The sequence below is a fragment of the Eutrigla gurnardus genome (genome assembly GCF_963514095.1).
Source record: "Eutrigla gurnardus genome assembly, chromosome: 19".
In the NCBI taxonomy this organism is placed as follows: Eukaryota; Metazoa; Chordata; class Actinopteri; order Perciformes; family Triglidae; genus Eutrigla; species Eutrigla gurnardus.
The window spans coordinates 12,015,847-12,039,908 of NC_139930.1; the positions used below are offsets into that span (position 1 = coordinate 12,015,847).

The 24,062-nt window shown below is 43.6% G+C and overlaps 1 protein-coding gene and 1 long non-coding RNA gene across 3 annotated transcripts in view; one reads left to right on the forward strand and one right to left on the reverse strand.

The window, feature by feature from the left end:
- LOC311029426 overlaps positions 1-8,702 on the reverse strand; it is a 41,699-nt gene extending 32,997 nt beyond the window's left edge. Inside the window, exon 1 of the long non-coding RNA XR_014598880.1 lies at positions 8,685-8,702. This is a non-coding gene — a long non-coding RNA (uncharacterized lncRNA). The remainder of the gene's footprint in view (positions 1-8,684) is intronic.
- A 689-nt stretch (positions 8,703-9,391) lies between these two features.
- tbx3a (T-box transcription factor 3a) lies at positions 9,392-17,430 on the forward strand. 2 transcript variants are annotated; one of them, XM_084034562.1, is made up of 7 exons: positions 9,392-9,822; positions 10,865-11,147; positions 11,599-11,745; positions 12,692-12,768; positions 13,242-13,399; positions 13,878-14,521; positions 15,514-17,430. In XM_084034562.1, exons 1-7 carry the CDS (start codon positions 9,440-9,442, stop codon positions 15,964-15,966), a joined length of 2,145 nt encoding a protein of 714 aa, XP_083890688.1. In that variant the 5' UTR covers positions 9,392-9,439; the 3' UTR covers positions 15,967-17,430. The 2 variants fall into 2 exon arrangements, with proteins under 2 accessions (XP_083890688.1, XP_083890689.1); XM_084034563.1 differs by having other exon boundaries at positions 10,865-11,132.
- The last annotated feature ends 6,632 nt before the right edge of the window (positions 17,431-24,062 follow it).

Here is a 24,062-nt window from a genome sequence, read left to right on the forward strand (position 1 = left end):
GTGTCCAGAGAAGTGCGCGTAAAGCGGCTCGCGGAAGGATGACCAAGCAGAGACAGCCCCTCTCACTGCTGCTGCAACACGTGGCCGCTGGACGCGTCTTCGCCGTGAGCGCGGAGTTGGAGCGCCAGGCGCCGAGCAGAGTAATCTGTTTACAGTGTAGCGCGTTGATGGTCATTTTTTATAATGTTGTTTAATCCATAGTGGAAGAGGGTGGGGGTGGTGGTGGTGGTGGTGGTGGGGAGGAGGGAGGGGGGGTGGTGTGGGCTGTCTAGCAGAGCCCCAGACAAGCTGGCTCCAGTGGCCATCTCTGTAGGCTATAGGCTTCTCTATTTGAGCAGAGAGGCAGGTGTAAATCTCTGCTGCGATCTTTGCTCTGCACTCTCCGCGACACTCACCTGGAGGTAAATAAATGGTTTATGGCCGAGTCAATGAACCGCCTCTCTGCTTTTGTGGGCTTGTGCACAGAAATAGAGAACAACCCCCCGGGCGCGTAGTTGTCATTGTCATGCACCGGGAAAAGACAGTCGCAGTTGTGCATTTTTAAACGTGACTATCTGAGAAGAGAGAATATTAATACAGCGTGCTTGATAATGGGCTAATTAATTATTTGTAAGGTTAGCTTTTAAGCAATTTACGCTCAAATAAAAACAATAGTTTTCAGTTTACATTGAAAACTTGTTTGCACTATTTTGATTTTAAACGTTAGAGCTTCCTGTTTGCGTCGCAAACTTTAACACGAATAATAAAGACATTTAGAGGAGAGCATAAATAAATGCATGGCCTACCTGCATGGCGAGGTGTTTGAATATCTACTGTATGTGTGATTGCGCGATTATTGCAAATGATTTGTTATTTTTACACTGACCCACAGTGTGTGCGTGTGTGCGCGTGGAGAGAGGGAGAGAGAGAGAGGGGGAGAGGGGGAAAGAGAGAGAGCAGAGAGCAAAAGAGAGGGGCGGCTATTATACCAAAGTTCTGCTAAAGTAGGTCTGTGCCACTTTTGATTAGCGACTGTTCCCAAAAGATGGTTGCAGACATGAGATAATGAGGTCCTGTGATAACGCGGGTCTCCTTTAAGTTTTTCCCATGAATCGAGACTGTCGCCAGTCCACAAAACGACACTGTGCATCGGCACCACGCTACTCCACTTCTCATTTGTCGAGCACAAAAGCTGATCCATCCCAAATCCGCACTAACAAACCAGGGGCCGGGAGCAAATCATATAATGTTCAGCCGTATTCACTTCTCCACTAATTAACTAGAATCCCACCTTATTCTTAAATACAGTGACCAATTAAACGGCCATGTATGCCAAAGGTCCCCGGGGCCACAGTCGGTCGCCAGGAGCATTTGTGAAGGTCTGCGGCTTCACTATAGGCAATGGATCTTATTAGGTGAGTGACCTCGGCGAGGAAAGGTTACAGACTTTTTCACTGCCCTCGGTTGGACAACTAAGATGTTTCCTAATCGGATTTTAATTGGTTGGTTGGGTGGTTGCTGCTTGTGTCCTCGCGGTGCGCGCAGTGGGGTGATGTTTGGATTCGGCACGGATCCACAAAAAAATGGAACTAGACGGAGCGTCATTATTATTATAATTTATAAATAATTAGATATGACTGCATTAAAAGGGAGAGAAATCAACAAGTGTTATTGTTGTAGGATTTTTCATCACTTTGCAAGATTTTTTTAATTTTTTTTACTATAGACTCTTTGTTCCACTTTCCAAACTGATAGACTAAAAGAGTTATTTGATTTCGGTGAGGTTATAAACGTGGCCACAAACAGACCACAGTCACATCTTTCCTATGGGCTACTTTTTTGCAACTGTTCCACAGATTGAGCCTCCGTGTTTATTCGAGGTTACTGTAGAAACCCATATAAGTTAAGCTGTCCAGGTTCAGCTTACGTTCAAATACTCCCCCCCTCCTCCTCATTACTCCGAAGAAACGTCTTTATGCAAAACATCTGTACGGGACTTCAATAAATGAAAGCACAGCTCCTAACCGCATCCTACTTATTTTGATTTTCATGTGGTTTTCGTGTATTGTCCAACTTAGTAAATATGGCCAGTCTCATATTTCAAATGTCACCGGCGACTTGCAATTTGAACATGAAAAAGAAGCAAAGGCAAACAGCTAGTAAAAAAAAAAAAAAAACAAAGACAAAAAGGTGGCTCCGAAACTGTCTAACTTGAGTCACATTAAACTCATAATAGATCAAAGGGAAGAAAGGGCCTTTTTTATTATTCCACGTCGGCGGATACAGCTCAATGCAGACTGTAAGATGGTAAACTGGCGGTTGTACGTCAAACCTAATAGACCATTAGGCTAATTTTATACAGTCATTCGGGGATCCCGTCCGCGGCTGCAGTACAGTTGCGCACCCAAGCCAGATAAACCTGTTGATGAGCACCAGTGGCTATTGTGCACCACAAAGCAAAGACGACAACTTAATCTCCCTTCAATGTAAATACACACGCAAAAGTAAACACGATTTAAATGAGAGGTAAATACTCAAAACTTTGCATTTAACAAAATGTTTGCAAATATTTAAAAATCGTTTTACTTCTAAAAAACAAAAGAATACAGCTTTTCTTAAAGTCAATACAAGTAGGGAATAGTTGTAATTTTTAGGGAGGGGAATGTGTTATTGATTTAATAAATAAAAATACAAATAAGAAAAAGACAACAACTACAAACAACTACAAAGGGGGGTTTTGTTCGAGGCTCCAGCAGTTCACACAGAGATCCATCCGTCGCACGGAGAAGCATCTGGGAGATTCAATTGACCGCACTCAACTTTGCCGCCGCTTGAGTCTGCCGCATAGACTTCAAATTGTTGTTCTCGCTACTGACAAAACCGTTAATTCACCCAGAAACGGGAGGTCAAGTTTCAGCAGGAGTAGGGGGGGGGGGGGGGGGGGACTTACAGGAACATTTGTGTCAGACAGCAACGCTTTCTGCACACAAAGAGAGCCTGGAACAGCATCAGAAACACGTGACACCTGTTGCATTTATTTAGCAGTATATGCTCGGAAAAGTAAAAACAAAAGTGTGAGCTTTAACAGCCGATGAGTCTCATAATACAGGTTTAAAAATGCACAAATTCCCTCAAAAAAGTGTATTTTTCTGTAAAAGAATCCATTTTGGAGGAGCCTCTTTTAGACCTTATGTTCATATTTAAGAGTACACTAAACTGGATTTGGTGTGTGAACAGATTTACTTTAAAAATAGAATTTCAGGTCTCAAAATAGTCCATCTAAACAGTCTAAAATTATTATTCACCTCTTAATAAACTACAGCGCACATTCCACTTCAGTGCAAACGGACAGAATAAGCTTGTTACATATAAACTGTTCTAATCTTTAGCTGCTGCTGCTGCTTCACCTGAGCGGAGTGAAACAAAACAGCAGCAGGGAAAATACACAGTGAAAAGGGTGGATTATGGGCTCAGGCCTGAACACAGCACCTGTGGGGAGTGGCTGGAGTGTCTTTCCCAAAATAACCCAGAAAAACTCATCCCAGCAGGTCTGCAACAAGGTTTAACAGGTTGGAGGGAGGGGGGAGAAAAAATGACAGACCACCTGAGGCCCAAATCCAGGAAGACCTGCTTTGCCTCGGGGACAACTGACACCTAAGAGAGTTTTTACAAGGTCATTTAGGGATGGGATACAGTTTATGTAGCATAACTGTGCAGCAAAATTCCTTAACTGCTTTCAAGCAGCTCCCTCGAAGCCACAGTCCCAGCTGTGGTGGATCTGCGAGCACGATGCCCGAAAACCTCCTCATTTCCTATTGAAGCGCTCTCGCAGCACTTACCGTGGCTTTACTTTAAAGATTGGTACTGCACTTGATCCATTTACCTCAATCACCATGCTCGGCAACAAAATGTCTGATTGTGGGGCAGAAAGACATAAAAGACATGTACTCAACCGTCCCGTCAGTGGAAATCAGCGCTGGTTTCTTTTACCCAGCCTTTCAGACTGCATGGCACTTGCTTTTCCGCCTATGGTTTTCCATTTCAAAGCCCCATGTCTCCATGTAAATACCAAAACACGGTAATCCAATCTGACCCCATTGCAAATTTTCCAGAAACTATTGGGGGGTTGCAGGGTTGACGTGAGCCACACACTTATCCCACTTAACCTCTAGAGAGAAGCCACCCTAACCCCTCATAGGCCGAGATTCCCTTGCCGGAGGAATGCGCCGCTTTATACCACTCTGCTCTTAAAAGCGGCGGGTCGTGAGGTTGGACTCGGTGGTAAACCTTACAACTCGGCGACGCTGTGAAGTCGAGGCAGCACAAAGCCGACTCCGGGAGGAAGCTAACTGTTCGGCGGTTACCCTGCCCGCTGCACAGCGCGAACCCTAAATCCCCTTCCAACCCAGTAGTCCCTCCCGTGAACACAGCGGGAACACACTTGCACCGTGCTAACTCGATGACAAATAACCCATGGATTGTTCTGGTTCCCATTTGCCATTGTTTGCCCTTCAAGAATGCAAAACTGGTTCCTGTAAGATTCTCAAGGCTCCAAAAATATAAGGGGGAAAGATGCGTATCTCCCACGTTGACGAGTGGCGGCACGTAAGGCGAGCTAAGACGTCTTTGACACATGGTCCACATCTGAGGCACGTACCACGAGGATCGGGATCAGGCAGCTCGGAGCTGCAGCAGAGAAAAGCCTAGCGGCTGTTTATGGGGTTGAGCAGACAAATCTCCTGCATTATGCTCTCCAGGTGGTGCATGCCACTGGACTGGTTTGTTGTAATAGTGCTGCATACAATGCACTTTCACAACGCAGCTGCTCGGGCCGACTCTATTCTACAGCTACAGGTGATAATGAGCCGGTTTTACGTGAATGCGAACCGTTAAGCAAGTGTTTAGTGGGGATTCTGGTCAGTCGACGCAATGCAAACTTATTTATGAACCAAACAGAAAGACTTATGATTTCTGAGCTAAATGTCCTTTTATTTTTTACCTAAATGCAAGGAGACTCGTCTTGATATTTGGTACTTGCAGTAGCTCTTTAGTCAGAACTCAGATTAAATTTATCATGCATGTAATTTCAGAATATCATCAACTGTGACACTCATCTCAGATTAATGGGTCAAAAGCTGAACATGCCATTGTTTTTAACCTTTCAGTCGCCTCTTCTTTAATATGTGGTAGTAACGTCAAAGTTATGAGCTCGAGTCACTGCTGATGAACAGCCTCTTCCCAGCACATCGCCCATTTTCCATGTCAATCTGTAGTCAATGCGTTGCCATCGATAAGTGCATCCCCTAATTAACTAAAATTGTTTTCCATCAATACCTATAACTGGCCGGCATAGGAATTGATGAGAGCGAAGGGTTGGCTTGACTGAAAAACGCCTGACAGAGACAATTCATCAACAGGTAAAGTGTTTATCATTCCTCCTGCCAATTGATTAAAATGCGTGTGTGATTCTGGAAAGTGCATTTTACAATCGCCGCCCTTTTTTTTGAGGGGGGGCAACATGGCCTCAATGGATCGATTCGGGCCCCACCTAAATCTCGGAGGTAAATGGTTTGCATTTAGAAAGTCATTACGCTGTCAATTGAACGTCTCCCCCTCCACTTTGTGTCAGGATGTCCATAACGAAGTTTGGAGTCGCCATAGCAGTTGAACATACTAATCTTGTGATGTTTCCTTTCCCTATCATGTCGCGTTAAGGCTGACGACTCTCACCAGACAATCTCCCCCATTCAGGAGCGGTGCCACCAAGTCTGTCCTTGCTTATCATTAACAATCTGCAAATAAACAGGACAGCATACATTACATCACTTGCAGCTCCGTGATCAATTCCAGGAATGTCTTTGAAGCTTTGCTTAATGAACCCCACACCGTATGGCTGTTTGTGTGTAGGCAGGCCATCGAGGCTTCATAACCCTTGACCTTAATGCAGTTTTTTTTTTACCTTCGTTGATAATATTGGGAGGTTAGCAAGCAGTAATAAGAATATTCAATAAAAACACACAGTGGATGCTGAGATTAACTGCACTGCAGGAATCACGTGAAAAGGAGCCGCTTTCCCACTTAAAACGCTGACATCTTAAAGCACATTCTCCGGGGAGAGCTAATTGTGTGGACAGTGCTGCGTGATGCTTTTCCCATATCGGACCAAACACAAGCCGTGCCCCTGCACCGCCACGACTCACCCACCCACGTGGAGTGAGAGATTTTTAGAGCCTGTCCAGTCAAATATACTGCCCCTTTTGATTTTGATATGCATGATCTCTCTAGATGTATAAAAAAGAAAAAAAAAGGGAGGGGGGGAAGCGCTGACAAAGTTGGCTTCATCAATCAGTAGTGTCAGCTCAGACCTTTTTATAGCCTCTCGGAGTCCCTGAGAGCCCTAACCCTGTAAAAGTTTATATAGTGTATTGACCATTCTCTACTTGCTTAGCTAATGAAGCCGGCTCGGCCCACAGACAAACTGAGAGGCCGCCGTGTCAACACTGCTTCCTATTTAATGACACCTTCCACTAAATTGAAATGTGCTGCTAATGGGGATGAGTGTTTAAAGAAGAATAAGCCACACTAATTGACACAGGCCTGACCTCCCTGGCACAGAGAGAAGGACGGAAGGCCCCAACGTATATATATGTGGGCCGGTGAAAAACACAGGGCGGCTCAAGTCAAGGTTTAGCTTCTGGCTTTAAGCTATACTGCTAGATGTGCATTCATTCAGATGCTATGATATTTATTTTCTCTAGAAAATCAATATGCATGCAGACCACTTCAATCTACACATATAGGGACTGACACACACACACACACACACACACACACACACACACACACACACACACACACACACACACAGGCGTTTTAAAAGACAACGCCAGATGCATTATGAAGAAAGCACTGTGGCAGGTATATATCACTTATGCTGCAATGACCAAAACACGCACCTCACTAATACTCGCATGAGCGGCGCTGAGTGGAGCTTCACTTGAGGTTAATGCCTCCAGAGGCTCCCAATGTGAGACGTTCACTGGCGATCTAATGCTCCGAACTTCAAAACACCACTATGTGCGTTTTTTAAAGACGGGAGCAACAAGTAGCCCGCGTCACGCAGTTCAATGCTTCGACTAGAACAGAGACTTTTCAGCGCGTTGCAGATGCATAAGCGTCGCCAGGATTCAGGCCTTTTGCTTCTTGGGTGAGAATTCGCTCCCCTCCCTCCTCAAGAACTTTGAGATCCCCCACCGCTTTGGTCCACGCAGACAGACAATTGACTGAGAATTGATGGTCAATGTTTATCCAAGGTGGCTGACCGGCCACGGCTCTCTAGTTTACTTGTGAATTTGTGGTGAAATTGCATTTTTAACGGCGCACCACCGTGACTGCACATCTCTTTAGACGGTTCCCATGTGTGCAGCCAGCAGTGAGCGATAACAGGAATTAATTTGTAAAAAAATATAAATATATACATATGTATATATGCGACTGCTAAGAGTCAGGTTTAAATGTTATAATGGGTTGAAGAAAATGTATTATAATAGCCGTAGATCTACTGCACATAACTGGAAACATTTGCTCAGACAGAATTGGGAAGGCCATTATCCGTGACACCTACTCGGTGCAGCAGCCTGAGTCACTTTGAAGACTGGCACGAAAATGTAATTGTTTTCCCAGGGACGGTTGTGTCGGGAAAACGCGCTATATTTAACAACGGGATTGATTGGTGTGATTCAAGACACAACAGGCTGTTTTGATCCGATCATTGATCAAAAACGAGCGCCAGTGAACGTCTCCCCGTTGCTGTTGTGCTTGTGCGCGCATTTCTTGGGATGTTATAAACTCTAACTCTTGGGGGGGGAAACAATCCACCTTCTTTCCCACTCATCCATTAGTAATGTTTCTTCCATATAAAGCTAAAGGTTTTTTAAAATACTTATATTGGACATTGAGAAGAGAAAGTTGGAGAACAGCAAAAAAATGGCTAAATATGCAAATTGACAATAAACTAAAAATGTAAAATTAAACGTCACATCCACAAGAAGGCTTACATATAAAATATCAGGCAAATATCACAATAAGCAATGCTTGAACGTTTCACCATAACACACACTCCCTCCCTCCCTCCCTCATAAACATGATCATGGAGCGGCTCATCCCGACGCGCGCTCACATTTTCCTCAGCTCATTTCAAAAGGAGGATGTCGCAACGAATTGTTGGCCACAAAACAATATTTGGGGAAATTAAATTGCGCGTAGGAACACTCGACGGTGTGCTGCGGGACAGAGACGGAAGTCAACAGCCCCGACAGATCACAAAGCCTCGCCGACAAAAAAGCCTCGCCGGTTCCCCGGGCTCGGCTCGCCCGCTCCCCCTCTCCCTCTCTCCCCCGTTCCGCTGCGTCTCGCGGACCGACCGCTATAACGATGTTGACATATTCACACAACACCGACCGGGGCAGGGTGGTGTTTTCACGGCAAAGCCCTTTTGAGTTTCCAAACACCTTTTTATAAGTCCGAAGTCTGTCCCCTCCACCCGACCTGTTAAAACCACGCCCACGCAGCCACACAATTGGTCCGAAAGCGTCAAAGAGCCAATCAAACGGAGCGCTGCTGCTCGTAACATGCAACACATCCATACAGTATGAAGCCCTATGGGCCACAGAGGCGCTAGGAAAATCACGGAGCTGGGACCTTACCACCTCTCTCTCTCTCTCTCTATCCCTCTCTCTCTCTCCCTCCTTCTCTCTGTCTCTCTCTCTCCCCGGCCGTCAGCGGACTCCTTTCTCTGCACACGTCTTCTCTCTGAAATGTGTGTGTGCGCGAAAGAGAGAGGAGGAAGAATAACGCGTGTGTGTGCGTGTGACGGTGCATGTCCGGAGCAAGTGAAGGCAGAGGGATTATTCGGCTTTATCGAAATATTTCAACACGTCGCCGTCGCTGCAGGAGCGGAGCCAATAAGAGGGAACGCATTTTAACCGGAATGCCGATATTGTAAACAGCAGCAGCGAGCAGCGAGCAGCAGCAGCAGCGAAAAAGAATGCGCCGCAGTCAATTAAGTGACTCACCCAAGTTGGTTGAACGCGAGTAATGTCCGCCAGCCAGCGAGACGCAGAAAGGTGTCCGATGCGCGTCGACCTCTGAAGACATTTCGGTCTCGCGGCACATTTGAAGAATTATGGAGAACATTTGCTCACGTCTCTTCGCAGACTTTTGAGCCCAACGAAGATTTCCCCGACAACTCGTGAGAGAGAGAACTAAAATAAGCGGATGCTTATTTCTGCAGAGCTGAAGTAGCAGTTCCCAAAGCTTTCCCAACTTCAGATTCATTTCCCCCCCTCCCCACTTTTTTTTATTTTTTTATTTTTGTTGTCATCGAACGCAGGCTTTATTGTTGGGTAGAACTCTTCTTCCACATCCGACCAGTCGTCTACTGTTTTGTGCCTGCACTTGGATGAACTTCCTGATGAGAGATCCAGTCATACAAGGATCAAGTATGGCATATCATCCGTTTATACCTCACCGGGGTCCGGACTTTGCCATGAGCGCAATGCTGGGTCACCAGCCTCCTTTCTTCCCGGCTCTGGCTCTCCAGCACGGCGGCTCCCTGTCTCTGCCGGGCGCCCTGGGAAAGCCGATCATGGACCAGCTGATGGGAGAGAGCCTCCACTTCTCGTCGCTGGGGCACCAGGCTGCGGCCGCCCACCTCAGGCCTCTGAAGACCCTGGAGCCCGAGGAGGAGGTGGAAGACGACCCGAAAGTTCACCTGGAAGCCAAGGAGCTTTGGGAACTTTTCCACAAGAGAGGCACCGAGATGGTGATCACGAAATCCGGAAGGTGAAACTTATTTTTCGTTTAGTGTGTGTGTGTGTGTGTGTGTGTGTGTGTGTGTGTGTGTGTGTGTGTGTGTGTGTGTGTGTGTGTGTGTGTGTGTGTGTTCATCCCAAAAACTATAATATCCCATTATCTGACATGCAGACACCTGTTGTGTGTGTTGATAAATCCTGATATTTACATAAATCGATCTATAGATATGAATACATATTACACATGGCTCACGTCCTCTGGATGTTTCCTGCAACGCTTTCAAGCCTTACTAATCTAATGTATATTCATTCAACTTAAATTGCCTCACAATTAGCTATGTAGCTGTGACATTTATTACACGATAATATGTTTTCACTACAGTATAAAAACGTGACTCGAAATAATTGTTTATATTTATATTTATTTTAGTTTAAAAACTGAAATAAAACTTTGAGATCCTGTGTGAAATCTCGGGGGTCTTTGGTAAATTTAACATGTGCACAAATATGTCTTTCACGGTGGCAAATCAGTTGGCTGCATTAGTCTGTAAAGCAAAAAAAAAATGGGGGTCTTGTAGGTTCTGTATTATTAATCTTCCAACTCCACGTATCTGTGCAGATTCCCTTAGAAACACTCGTCTCGCCTCTAATCCTGTTGTTAATTCCAAACGTCCGGTTTGTCAAAACATCACACTGACAGATTATTCCACGGAAATGTCAACTCCTGAGTGTGTAAGGCTCTGGCTAAATTATTATCGCCATCATCACGGTGGCAGCACACAAAGATGGCTGCTGCAGCCGGTGCGTCTGGGGGCCTTTAGGAGGCGTTTAAAAATCAAGACTCCGTCCAAACGAGCGTCTAAAGCCTAATAAGGGATCGAAGAACAATCCATTTATTTATTTCTACACTCCACACTTTTTCGGCTGACTTTTCTTTACCAGATTACTTTTTAAAAATGTCACTTAAACACTTTTTCAGATGAAACACATAATATGAAAAATAAAGCTTTTATTATTTCCCATGTTAAGCATGTTTCCTTGAGTGCTCATCGTGTGTTTTTCCTTCGCAACAGGCGGATGTTCCCCCCGTTCAAAGTGAGGTGCACCGGTCTGGACAAAAAGGCCAAATATATTCTCTTGATGGATATTGTTGCAGCCGACGATTGTAGATACAAGTTTCACAACTCGCGCTGGATGGTGGCGGGAAAGGCCGACCCCGAAATGCCAAAGAGGATGTACATTCACCCGGACAGTCCGGCTACTGGGGAACAGTGGATGTCAAAAGTCGTCAATTTTCACAAACTCAAGCTGACGAATAACATCTCCGACAAGCACGGATTTGTAAGTTCAACTAATGTATGTCGAATTTTCCTATTTACCAACTTACCCTTTTATTATAGCAAATGTTTACATTGGTGTGTTTTGGTGTTTATTGCACAGGAAGTCATAACGTTTTGAGGTGGATTATTTTGAGAAAGAGCTGACCAAAAAAAAATGGAAACACATTGGAAGAAAATTTTAAACAAAATGTCATTATCTTGATAGAATTCCATTTTGAATAATAAAAAATATGACGCACGATGATGACGTCTATATTGACATCCCTGATTAAATATTAAACCATTTCCATAATTAAATAATAAATAATCCTAATTTGGAAATTATTTTACAGCACATTATTATTTACACTAGAATCCCAACAAACGATATGACTTTCTGTTCTCATTTCAAAGACGTGATGTAACGTGAGGCTATATTAGTGTAACGTAATGGTGCGCTTGTTTGTTTTTTTTACTGTGTGTTGCAGACCATACTAAACTCCATGCACAAATATCAGCCTCGGTTTCACATTGTGAGGGCCAACGATATTCTCAAACTCCCGTACAGTACCTTCAGGACTTACGTTTTCCCTGAAACGGATTTCATTGCTGTGACTGCTTATCAGAATGACAAGGTAAGCACAATTACTGCTCACGGGCTTAAGGTAATAGCCTGGACTATTTTTCCTTAAACGCAGAGCGTGCGTCCCTCGCACTGTCAGGCGCGTTTCCCTCCCAGTCTTTCATGCCCTGCACCATTTTGTTGTCATAAAATATGAAAGACGTCATATTTGTTTGAGCCCGTGCGGGTGAAGTATCGTGTATCATCGAGGAGGGGGAGGAAGGGGGAGGGGGTGTTGCGAGTGTAAGTACCATATTCACCGGTCTGTAGTAGGAAAATAATAATTCTGAGGAATGTTACAGTTCTTCCTTTTATTTAATCACATGGAAAGGATTTGGCATAGACCCAGACTCTCTCTCTCCCTCTGCGTGCGCGTGCGTGTGCGTGGGTTGGGGGTTGAGAAAAGAGGAAAAAGAAGAGGGGCAACACTGTGCGGTTGAATGGAGAAAAAGAAAGAAAGTGGAGCATTTTGCTTGTGTCAGGCTGCGCTGCATGGTAACATTTTATTCTCTGCGAGACATAAAAATAATGAAAATCATCTCCCCAACTCTTTGATATCGTTGGGAAACCATGCCCCCCCCCCCCCCCCCCCCCCTCCCCTTTCCCATGTGGTAACACTGCCGGAAGTAGAGTGGGAGTAAAGTTTTTGGAAAGTTCACACACACAAAAGCAGCAGGATTTACTCGTGGAAATAACGTGCCATTATGAGGACTCGTGTGGTCTTTTTACGCGCCTCTTGCGTATTTTCGTGTTCTGTATGTTTTATCTGTAAAGCCATGATTATTATCCAGGTGTTGTAAACATGCAGAAATTCGCCCCAGATTTGGGGCCTTTACTTGCAGTTGTTAAAAAAAGTAGGGGGGGGGGGGGGACCAAAAAAAAAACACATTAAACGAGAGCACTGTGGGGAACTAGATTTCCAGTCTCTAATATTTACGCATCATTTGAATTATTTCCAGATAACCCAGCTGAAAATCGACCATAATCCATTTGCTAAAGGATTCCGTGACACGGGCAATGGGAGACGGGAAAAGAGGTAAGAAAAGTGCATTGCAAGAACACACACACACACACACATACACACACACTTCAGATGTGTTTAGATTTATACATTGAGACAGGCGGTGATCTCGGTGGATTAAGCGCGCGTCAAATCTGCCTCGTTAACCCGCAGGGAGTGTGGGTCTTCACAGTTCTTAATCAAATAGCTCGAGAGCTCACTATAATTCTAATAGCACCGTTTTTTAAAGATGTTTTCATTTTCATCCTCACTTGATAATTCATTATTAATATAACGTCGAACGCGTCTAATCCGATTCGATTGGAAATGAGCAGTGCGACACGGCCACGGGCCCGCCGCCGTAACGGATCCGTAGCCTCACCTGCCGCATAAAAAAAGGTGAGCCGGTCTCAGGTGTTCAGCCTTTAAGCCTCCGCCGCGCTGCTGACATTGTTTCTGACCCGAGAGCTGTGATCGCCGCCTGTAATAACCCGGGTACTTGTGCACAGGAAACAGCTGGCTCTGCAATCCATGCGCTCATACGAGGAGCAGCAGAAAAAGGTGGACGGGGCTTCAGACGACTCCTCTGGTGAGCAGGCTTCCTTTATGTACATCGGCCAGGCCTCGTCCCCTGCCGTGTCTACCGCGGGCCCCCCACACATGAAAGGTAAGCTGACAGACCCCACAAGTCAGTCACAGCTCCGATCACAAGTCGTGTGTAAAGTCGTAAAATGTCTATTGTTGCGAGACTTTTTTACAAGGTCATGTGTTGAAGAAGAGTAAACTTGAGTAACGCCCAGGCCCCGTTCACACCGGGAGAATTTGGCTGTTTTATTGAAATTAACTGTGAAATATTATTAACTCGTTGGCCGAGAGAAATTTCTGTCACGAAAGTATCAATTAATTTTCAATTCATGTAAAATAAAATACAATTTTAGAAACGAATGCCAATTAGTCTAACAGGCATCAAAATATTATTGGAAAAAAATGGGAAATTGACGTTATGGATCATGGACATATATTGTAAATATGTGTGGGTTTATTTATTTTTCCACCTGTGGAGGCAATGATGCAATTTGGCTGATAATGGGAGTTATTGTTTTCACTATTCAACAAGCTGATATGATATTCTACTCGTCCTATAGATTTCTGCGACAGCGACGAGGACAGCGACGACGAGAGCAAAGATGGACACATCAAAGATGTCCCGGACTCTAGCAAGATTTCCACGACCACAAAGGACGGGAAGGATCACGAGGCGAGCCCACCTAAGGGGCGCCCCTTTAGTAACTCAGACTCTGGCAGCAGGAACCGCGACAGCGGCCCTAGGACTGAGAAAAGCCAGGCGGACTCGCGGCAGAGTCCCATCACAGTCATCTCCAGCACCACCCGCTCTGGAGAAGACCTGAAGAGCCCGAGTCTGGATCAGCCTAAAACGGACGAGTGCAGGTCGATAAGCAAAGACAGTTTCATGCCTTTGACTGTACAGACTGAGAGTCCGCACATCGGCCACGGCCACTTGCCGAACTTTGGATTTCCAACAGGCCTGACAGGACAACAGTTTTTCAATCACCTCGGGAGCGCGCATCCGTTCCTCTTGCACCCCAGTCAGTTCAACATGGGCGGTGCATTCTCAAACATGGCCGCGGGCATGGGGCCACTATTGGCGGCCGTGTCCACGGGAGGGGTGAGCACCATGGACACAGCGAGCATGGCATCGCCTTCGCAAAGCTTGACGGGAGCGCCAGGCCTGCCCTTTCATCTGCAGCAACATGTCTTGGCATCACAGGTAAAACCTGTTTTCTTGGGCCCGGGCCTGCTCTCTCAGCCCGAGCACATGTTGTAATGCACAGCGCACCGCGGGCCCATATGCCACTTATTTAAATATTGCGTTTATTGCTCTCGTCATCATGTGTTTTTAATCAGAACTGTGAGAAAGGAGGAGAGTGCGCGTGCGTTGCCGCGCACGCGCGCGAGCGCTTTTAGTTTTATTGGCAAATGGGCTCAGAAAAGTAGAAGAAGTTAGGCAACTGGATTTGGAGTCGGAACGCACGTTTTCATCACCTTAATCTTTTCTTTGGCATCGTTGTTCCAGATATCAACTATCAGTCATCGAGAAAAAAAACACACGCAGCTTTGACAAAACAATGCAACAGCTCGAGGTGTGAGGAAATGTTGTTTTTATATGAGCTCATTAGTCTGTTTCAGAGCCACAATGGCGAGTATTAAAATGCCTCAGAGGAACATTGCGCTTTAATACACAACAAAGTTGTCTTTTTTCCATTTGTTAAGTGTTAAGAGTTCTTCTGCTGCCTGACTGCATCATCGGACAATAGGATTTTTTTTTTTTTTTTTTTAATTTGCATTACAAATTCTTGAACACGCACCAAAGCTGTTTACATGCAGGGCGTTGGAGCTTTGCTGCATAACATTTTTATTATGGCTAGATTTGTGAAAGCCTGTGTGAATAGAGGCTTTGAAAAAACAGACAGACTTAGACCCTAAATAAGATCCGAGTCTTGTTGTTCACGAGCCAAAGTGTCAGACAGGGTCATTAGCAGCGCAACAATCCGTTACCAACGCGCAAACAGTCTGCAGCAGAATGGGAGAAAAGTCACTTTATTAAACCATTCATACTGTCCCACGACTTTAGTCCACTTTAAGGTGAAGATGTAAAACAAAGATGCATCATGATTATCTGTGGGCCCGTCTTGTCTTTGTGCTGGTTCATGACTGTTGCCTTTTGGCTCACCTTCTCCTCCTTCTCCACTTTCTCCGCAGGGCCTCGCCATGTCCCCGTTTGGCAGTTTGTTCCCCTATCCCTACACGTACATGGCGGCGGCCGCGGCTGCCTCCTCCGCCGCCGCCGCCTCCTCCGCGGTGCACCGGCACCCCTTCCTGAACGCAGTGCGACCCCGACTCAGGTACAGCCCTTACTCGCTCCCCATGACGGTGCCGGACAGCACGCTGCTCACCACCGCGATGCCCCCCATGGCCGGCGGCGGGAGCGAGCTGAAGGGGGACGGCATCGTGCCGGCGAGCCCCGTGTCCGGCGTCACCCTGGATTCCACATCGGAGGTGACCAGCCACTCGTCCGCCATCTCCTCCGGCTCGGTGTCCTTGTCCCCAAAGACTTGCGCGGAGAAAGACGCGGCCAACGAGCTGCAGAGCATCCAGCGGCTGGTCAGCGGACTGGACTCGAGTCAGGACAGGCCACGGAGCGGGTCCCCCTAGGTTTCTTCTTCTCCTTTTTCCTTTTTTTTTTTTTTTTTTTTAAACACACCACCTGCTTCTCATTTCGTTGTTGTCATGAAAAGTGAAAAGTGTTGACGGTGATGAAGACATTAACAGTATAGGAGGACACCCTCGTAGATCCATGCAGGTTTTAAAAAGAAACACTTTTAAAAAAACAAAACAAAAAGAAAAAAACACGAACTGTTGGACGTTTTAGTTTCTGAAATGCACTTTGGTTAATACACATCTGATATTATATTTTTTTTCCTCTTTTTTTTTTTTGGTTTTGTTAAATTAAACAACACTTTTATCCTGTCATTTGAATACCGTACAAGTATTGAAACTGAAAAGTTGGCATGGGTGTGACTTACAGATTGAGGAGAAGTTGCTGCTGTGTCCTGTCTCCTGACGCTATTGTACACGAGGAGATACGTGTTTTAATATGCACTCTGAATTGATTACTTATTTGAATTCACTACCGTTTAACCTACCTTATAAAGACTGCTGTATTTTTTTTTTGTTGTACACTATTAATTGATCGATTGGCCAAATGTTGCATGCCCCCACCCTAAAAATAAACCCCAACGAATGTTATTTTAAACATTAAAAATTTAAACGAAAAATATGAAAAAAATATATATTCTATTTGGGATATAATTAACACTACATTTTCTTAAGTTTCTTGATCAAATTTGAAAGCAAATTATTTTTCTCTTCATGCCTTTTTAAAAAAATTAATCAGATCATTGACATGCTCCAGGATAAAACTGTGGCCCAAGCATGCGCAATGTAGCCCAAATGTCCAACAGGCAAAGGGAAGCAGACATTTAAATATAAAAAATTAAAGGTAGTATTGATTAAAAGGTGTACATAGGGATATATAAAATATTTATGTAATTATTTCATATTGTTATTGCGTGTAAATACAACGGAGTAGTTTGTTTCTAGGGATCCGTTCTTAATTTATTGTCGATATACCTGTGTAAAGATAGTTTGTGGGCTATTATTCTTTCGTTGCCATCTGCATTTATACCCCCCCTCTTAAAATATGAACTTTATTCCTCCCCGAATATCCACTGAGCTAGTTATTCACACTCACGTGCCATTGTATTTTCATTTGTCGTCCCCGTGTGTGAAGTGCTACTGTTAAAAAAAAAAAAAAAAAAAAAACGAATGAAAAAAAAGCGACAACGCACTGCACCAATGGCTTTGGGGGAAGAGAAAAAACACCAACTTTTCTCTAAAAGAAGTGTCGTTGAAGTGTGATAAAAGTGGACTAATTTTGTTTTTTTTTCTGTTATTAAAATACTTTTGCGAACCTGATCGTACAAGTGCCGCATAATCGAAAAATATGAAGGTTTTTGTTTTGTGTTTTCTAAATGGGTTATGTTGTATTGGAGTTCTGTCTAGTTTACAACATCGACATCGTGTTCTTGAAAGTTTCAATAAACTATTGAAATGCCATTTGTTGGTGTGTGTCCACGCTTGAACCTGCCGCAGAGAGACGGTCACCTTTCCTGATTGAAATCAGCAGATTCGAGGCTGACATTGAACGCGTCCTTGGAAGAAATGTACAATAAGCGCGTTTTCCCCTCGGTTTAGGAGATGTGTGTGTGTGGGGGGGGATTTCTGTAATGATAGATATCCACATGTTCAAAGAGTCCAATTAAGAGAAGTCAGGGCGAAGCGAGGACACTCAACTCCACAGACCAGAGACCAGAGACTAGAGACCAGAGATTAGATAGAGACTAGACTAGAGACCAGAGACCAGAGAACAGAGAACAGAGATTAGACTAGAGACTAGACCAGAGACCAGAGACTAGACTAGAGACCAGAGACCAGAGATTAGACTAGAGACCAGTGACCATACCTGGGATTACCTGGACAAGTGGCCGCGCGCTCTAATTGAGTTTTTGTTTCGTTTCTGTACGTTTTAATCAAATGAAAAAGAAATACATGAGGGGGGTATATCTATTTGGAAATTATTTCTCATCAGAATTGACACACAAAAAAGCAATTTGGTGAAGGTAAATTGTGTGGGTTTCTTCAACCTTCATTCCCGGCATGCATCACAGACAGTCGTGCTGACATTGCGTGCGTCGCCCCGCCGAGGATGCGTTGATCTGGGGCCCAACGTGAGTGAGTGAGGACATCCCCACTGATCACCCTTCGGTTTTGGTTTTAATCATCGCCGCATCTTTATTTGTATATTGTCTGGTTAATGTGTAGCGAGCCTGGCGCTGGGGGAATAGTAAACGTGACACAAGCTGTCTCAATTGGCCCGTCTCATTGCTCACCTGGCGCCCCTGGGACGAGCGTATCTCCCGTTTTATGGCGCGGAAGGCGACAACCCGTCTGTAATCAAACCGAGACGCGACGCCTCCAAGCGGCTGCTGCGCTGGTTTATTCAACAAACCAAAAGGACACATCGTGGGCGAGAGTTCACTGATAAAGACTTGTCTGACCTGGACTTCTAGCTACTGTAAAGGTGCGCTCCATGCAACCTGAGGCTCGAGCACAGCCATTAAAAAAGTGTTCATATATATGCTTATATATAAATATATTACTATAATAAGCTCTGATATAATTATATCTGAAAGACACAAAAAAAACAAGAAAAGCTAGGCTAGTGAGAAAGGTGCGTTTAATGCCTGTCAGTTATGGCAACTGTCCCAACATAGGGGCCATATATGTTATTCTACCAATTACCGTAAATACATGTATAAGAGAGTAGACGAAGATATGAGTAAACGTGAAGGCTCGTGCATATTTCGATCCGCGCACGTTCACGGTGTTTAAATGGCCTCCTCTTGTTGCATGTTGGTTGACTTTTGCAGGATATTTACAGCTTCCCAGTTTCGGCCCCGCCCCCTCCAGCCGCGTGAAACTAAAAACCATATCACACCGCTACAGTCCCGCCGAGGCGAAGGCCTCCATGTGGGGAGTTCTTCTGCTCGCTGACGGAACAAAGTGTCTCCTGTGTCGGCCTGCGAGAGGCTCGACTTTTACTGTCGGACTGACCGGCCTGACTGACAGGTTGCTTTTACTCACATGGACTTCATGTAGCGGTCATTTGCGCCATCTAGTGGCAACAAATCATAGACGATTGGGGGTAAAAAAAATAAAAAATAAAAAATACACTTCTACTGCCCCCGTTTCTCCTTTAAACTTCACTGACCTGGAATGTGACTTTGTTAGTTATTGGCTGACATTTTATTATTATGACATTTATTTATGATCGTGAACTTTGTTGTGTGTAAATAAAGGGCACCCATAATAAATACTTCCATATTGAGTGTCACCGGTCCTCCACAAGTTTCAGGGCTTTATATCAAAATAGGAAATGGTCATGTGCATGTATTTAAATATGTGGTGACATCTATAAACAAAGAAGAAAGAAATAAAAAAAAGAATGCTGCTTCAAAAGGGAAAAACAAAGATCTATGCAGCTTTCAAAATTGAACTGAGAACAAATATATTGTAAACAGCCGTTTCAAATCTACATTGCTTGCATGTTTTTTTTGTTTGTTTGTTTTTTTTGTTAACAAGAAGACAAGTTGTACCGACTCTAAGCAGCCATAGACAATAACCCTCATTAAGTCATTAACTCTATTCTTTGCCTTGATGACATTTAAAGCCAGCTATCTTTGTAGACACTAGACTGCATTGCAATCTCACAGAAGCACCGATCTATTTTTAAATAACCGTGTGTCACGTACACAAGAAGTTAACCGAGTAAAACTGACGAATGCGTTGTGGTTAAAGTGTGGATCTTGTCAATGCAGATGCTCTCCGCATCATCAAATCACATTCCAAGAATGTGTTCCAACACGATCTCCGATTCGAGATGCTGGATCATAAATTACATACAGTGTGTGGTGGTAGGTGTGTCTGCATATGTTGGAATGGGAGATGTTTGAAGCTCTTTGCTTTGTAAAAAAGCCCACTGTGGGTTGCAGATGAGCATGTTGATACGTTTTGCACGTTTTTTTTGGTCAGGGAGCAAATCTGATATGGGATCTCCTCGGGTTTTACAAAAAAGAGTAGCTCAAGAACTTCCCCTGCTCGGGTTGTCATTCCTGTTTCTGAAGTTTAAAAAGACAAAGATGGTCCAAAAACACTTTCACATCAAAACCCTTGGAATGACCTCGGGACAAACGTCTGCTGAAATAACATGAATGTGTCGAGGTTCTCCAGTTACAATGACTTTCACCAGCCACATACAGGCACCGGAACGATCTGGAATATGCAGCTATGAATTTGTACCATTAACATTTCTATCTGCGCCAACAGTAAACACTTACACGTACAGAAAGGCTGTAAACTGAATTTAAGTGCCGTCAGCGGTTTTATCCACAGCAGCCAAAGAGTGAGCGGATCTGTTATAAACTGACATAACAACATAACGTGTTGGCTGAGACCTCATGGACAACAATAATTAAGGGATTAGCTTTGAAATATTTCCTTTGTTGGATGGCAGTTATAAAGTATAAAGGTTGTTATTTCATTAATTAAATGCTCCATAGGTGTGTCACACCTCTGTAAATAGGATGAGCACTCGCTTTGTTCTCATCGTAATCAGACGGCTGGCCAGCAACAAAAGGCATGTTTCTGATATTGCCGGTAGATTATTTATACTTTACACACACGAACATCAGCAGTAAAGAAAAAACACCCTTACATGCAATAATGTGCTCAGTATAAAGCAAAGGAAACGACTGACATAAGTTTGATGTGCTGTGATCTCATTCCACAGAATATTTTAATTAGTCCCAGTTGGGCATTTTATGAGATGATTAAACCGGGGTGCTATAAACTCAAAGGATGCACTGAGGGATACTGACACAAAAACCACACGGAGAGATTTGTGACACATCAACCACCGAATTGTGTTACCACTAAACTAGTATTTCATTTAAATTATCTTTTCTTTTCTTTTTATTAACTCTATCCTCGAACCGTTGATTTGACTTTGTAAACGTTTATTTATCTAAATGAATGTTTTGACATAAAAAAAGAATGCTTTTGTCTGTTTCCATCTTTGTGTGGTGGCTGAGAAACGTTGTTCAAAATCAAATTAAATAAGAAATACGTCTGTTTTCCAGCAATATCTTTACAACCAAAAGTCTTGCGGATGATGATGATCAAAAGGTGCAGTTCTCCTTTATATGTGGTCATCAATGCATTTTATATTTCAGTGTCTGTTGTCCTCAGGTTGTGTGATTTTCCTTGATCGCCATTGCAACTCGCTCTTATATGAAGCGACAGCGCCCTCTTGTGTCCAAAGAATATTACTACAGAAATAAATCTATGTTTTTCCAGTGCTGGGTAAAAGTTTGACTGAACAAGGTCAGATGAATATTTGTCTGTCAGGGGTGTAAATAAAGGCCAGCAGAGAAATACGTCTTTGTTCAAAGAAGAACACAAAAATGTTCTATATGATATTTCCTCTCGAAGACAAACCTCTCTCAATTATTAATTAATTATAATTAAAGTCAGTAGCAATCTCTAACAAAATGCTTATTCTGTGTGAACTAGGACAACTATAAATAAACAATTAGAAAAATGAAAATACTTTTGAATTAACGTATTTTGTCATATACATACAGTATATGCAGTGATGGTTGCTGGGTAATATGTCTTAAACAGCAAATCTTTAATCGGTTATGGCTGTATCTGTATGTAAATGCTTAAAATAAACCGGACTATAATTGTTTTTAAATGTAATCCGGAATTTAAGTTTTGCTACATAACTATTATTTGTCTAAGTTAGATCTTTTTTCTTTTTTTAACTTATCTTATACAAGATCAACATGTTTGAATGACATCCAATAGTGTAAAACTATAGGTGAGGCGTTGAAGACCTACAGGATGTTTCGGTGGCGATGTTTTTGCGAGATGTCGCCTGAAGAGAAAAGAGAATGTGTCAGAAGTACAACATCAAACAGAAAGGTCATAACGAAGCATAAAGGTGTCAATGTGCTTTCTGCCTGCGTGCTTGTTTGTCTTACAGCAGCGAGCCCAGGAGGACTAAACCGGACTTCTGTCAAGTGAGAAGGCGCAGCTCAAAATATCATTTCCGAGGATAAAGCCGCATTGTTCTGAGGCGTTTGCAGCTCGCCGACATGCCTACCTGTCAGTCAGTGCGATGCTCAGTTTCTCCTGCTGTCAGCTCTAATTCTACTCGGTCATAAACACCAGCCCTGGAGCTGTCGAGGTGTGTTACGGCTTGCTCAAGGACATGATAGCGCAAGATACAGTTACCGGTGGATCTGCTGTTCACATCACATTACACAATGTAGGAGCATTTCCCCGTCTCTAGCTACGCCACATCATGCCATTCCTACTTAAAATGTAAATTAAATACATTCATTCACTGAGGGTTCACTGAGGCTAAACGCCTTCAGTTAAAAAACAAAAAAACTTTCATGATGGCATTGAAGGCGTTTCCTGCAGCTCTGATCCACTTAACCCTCCCATGGAATAATTATTCATCAGTCCCTGATCCAAGTCTTGCTTTGCCAGTGGTGGAAGAGGTGTTGAGTATCCAGATCCTTTACTGTAGTAAAAGTGTTAATACCACACAAGTAGAAGGCCCGCAGTCAGAATTATATTGTTAAAGTATATGCGGGGCTATGTTGGATAAATATCAGCCTGTCAGGGAAAAATGCACCTGAAGTGAAAAGTAAAAGCAGAAATGGCGCCTGTCAGTGTTTGACCATCATATGTGATGTTTAAGAATAACATTGCTGGTGAAATAATGTCTATGTTGCATTTTACTGCTGTAGTTGTACTGCCGGGTACAGCAATGCATCGTCATCAGGTTCAGCTTTCTGACGATACAATTTCCACCATAACAGATGTTTTTTTATTTGGATTAAAAAGTAGAAACTGTTCATCCTTTAATTAATCATCTTAATAAAAGCTTGCAAAAACGAGGGGAATTGTTTCAGGTAAATACAATTTTCTTGTCCTTTCCTCCTCCAATAGCAACATTCAGAGAAGATGGGAGTGAGACCCGGCTGTCTCACCCCACCGGCACCACGGGATGTAGTTCTACATCCACTCTCTAAACTCTCAGACATGGTAGTAGCTCTGTGTTCAGCTTCGTGCTCGCTGGGCGTCTAGCCACAATGAATGGTATCAGTTGTACATCTGCAAAACAAATCGTAGCCTTAGCACGCCTGGCAACAAAACTCATAACTCTCTGGAACGTTGGGACGGCTAATTGTTTCAACTTAAAGGAACGAATGGAGGACTTTTCTGAGCCTTGTAAGCATGGAAGAAGCCGTTTCATCCTTGTCAGATCTGGACTGGAGAGGAAATGGCTTCTGGGTCACAATAAGGTCACTCATGGACTCACAGCATCATTCCCTTATTACTGTCTTAATAAAATAAAGTAATTAGTGGCCTTATAATATCCATTCTTAGTCCCAGACATCGTCTCTGTGCCTGGAAGTAATGATCACTTTAAAAAAAAAGAAGAAAGAAAATTATATTTATCATGTGGATGCATGTGATCCCTCACACTTTGTGTTTAGCAGAAATACATGCACAAATTTATTCAACACTGTTTATGCTTTATTTCAATATCGCATGTAAATTAAGCTAATAAAATGTGAACATTTATAACGACACAGAGCATGGCATAGATTCTCATCTAATTGTTTTATGTGCATATTTTGATATGGGGAAATTATTGTTAATATCTGATGCATAAAGCAGTTGTACAGATTATTGGGGTTTTATTTGTATGTTTGTTTGAAAAGCAGCAAAAAGACAGATGAAAACTGACTGAAATTAATGAATTCTAATAAAATGTCTCAGAAATAACATTAAAGGAGCTAATATATCAGAGCATTGATAAAGCAGCTAACAACTATTTGTGGAGTGAAGTTTCGGTAGACCGGCTGTGCCACCACTCTGCCCTACGCTCATAAGCTGGTTATAACGGCGTCCTGATCGGTGGTGGCGCCCACCCTCTGGTTCCCCCTCAGGTTAACACAGTTAACTGCATGTGTCAGCACTGTGAACGCTGCTAGCTGCTAGCCGCTGGCTCAGCAACCTGTAAGTTGAAAGCCACGCGCAGGAAACCC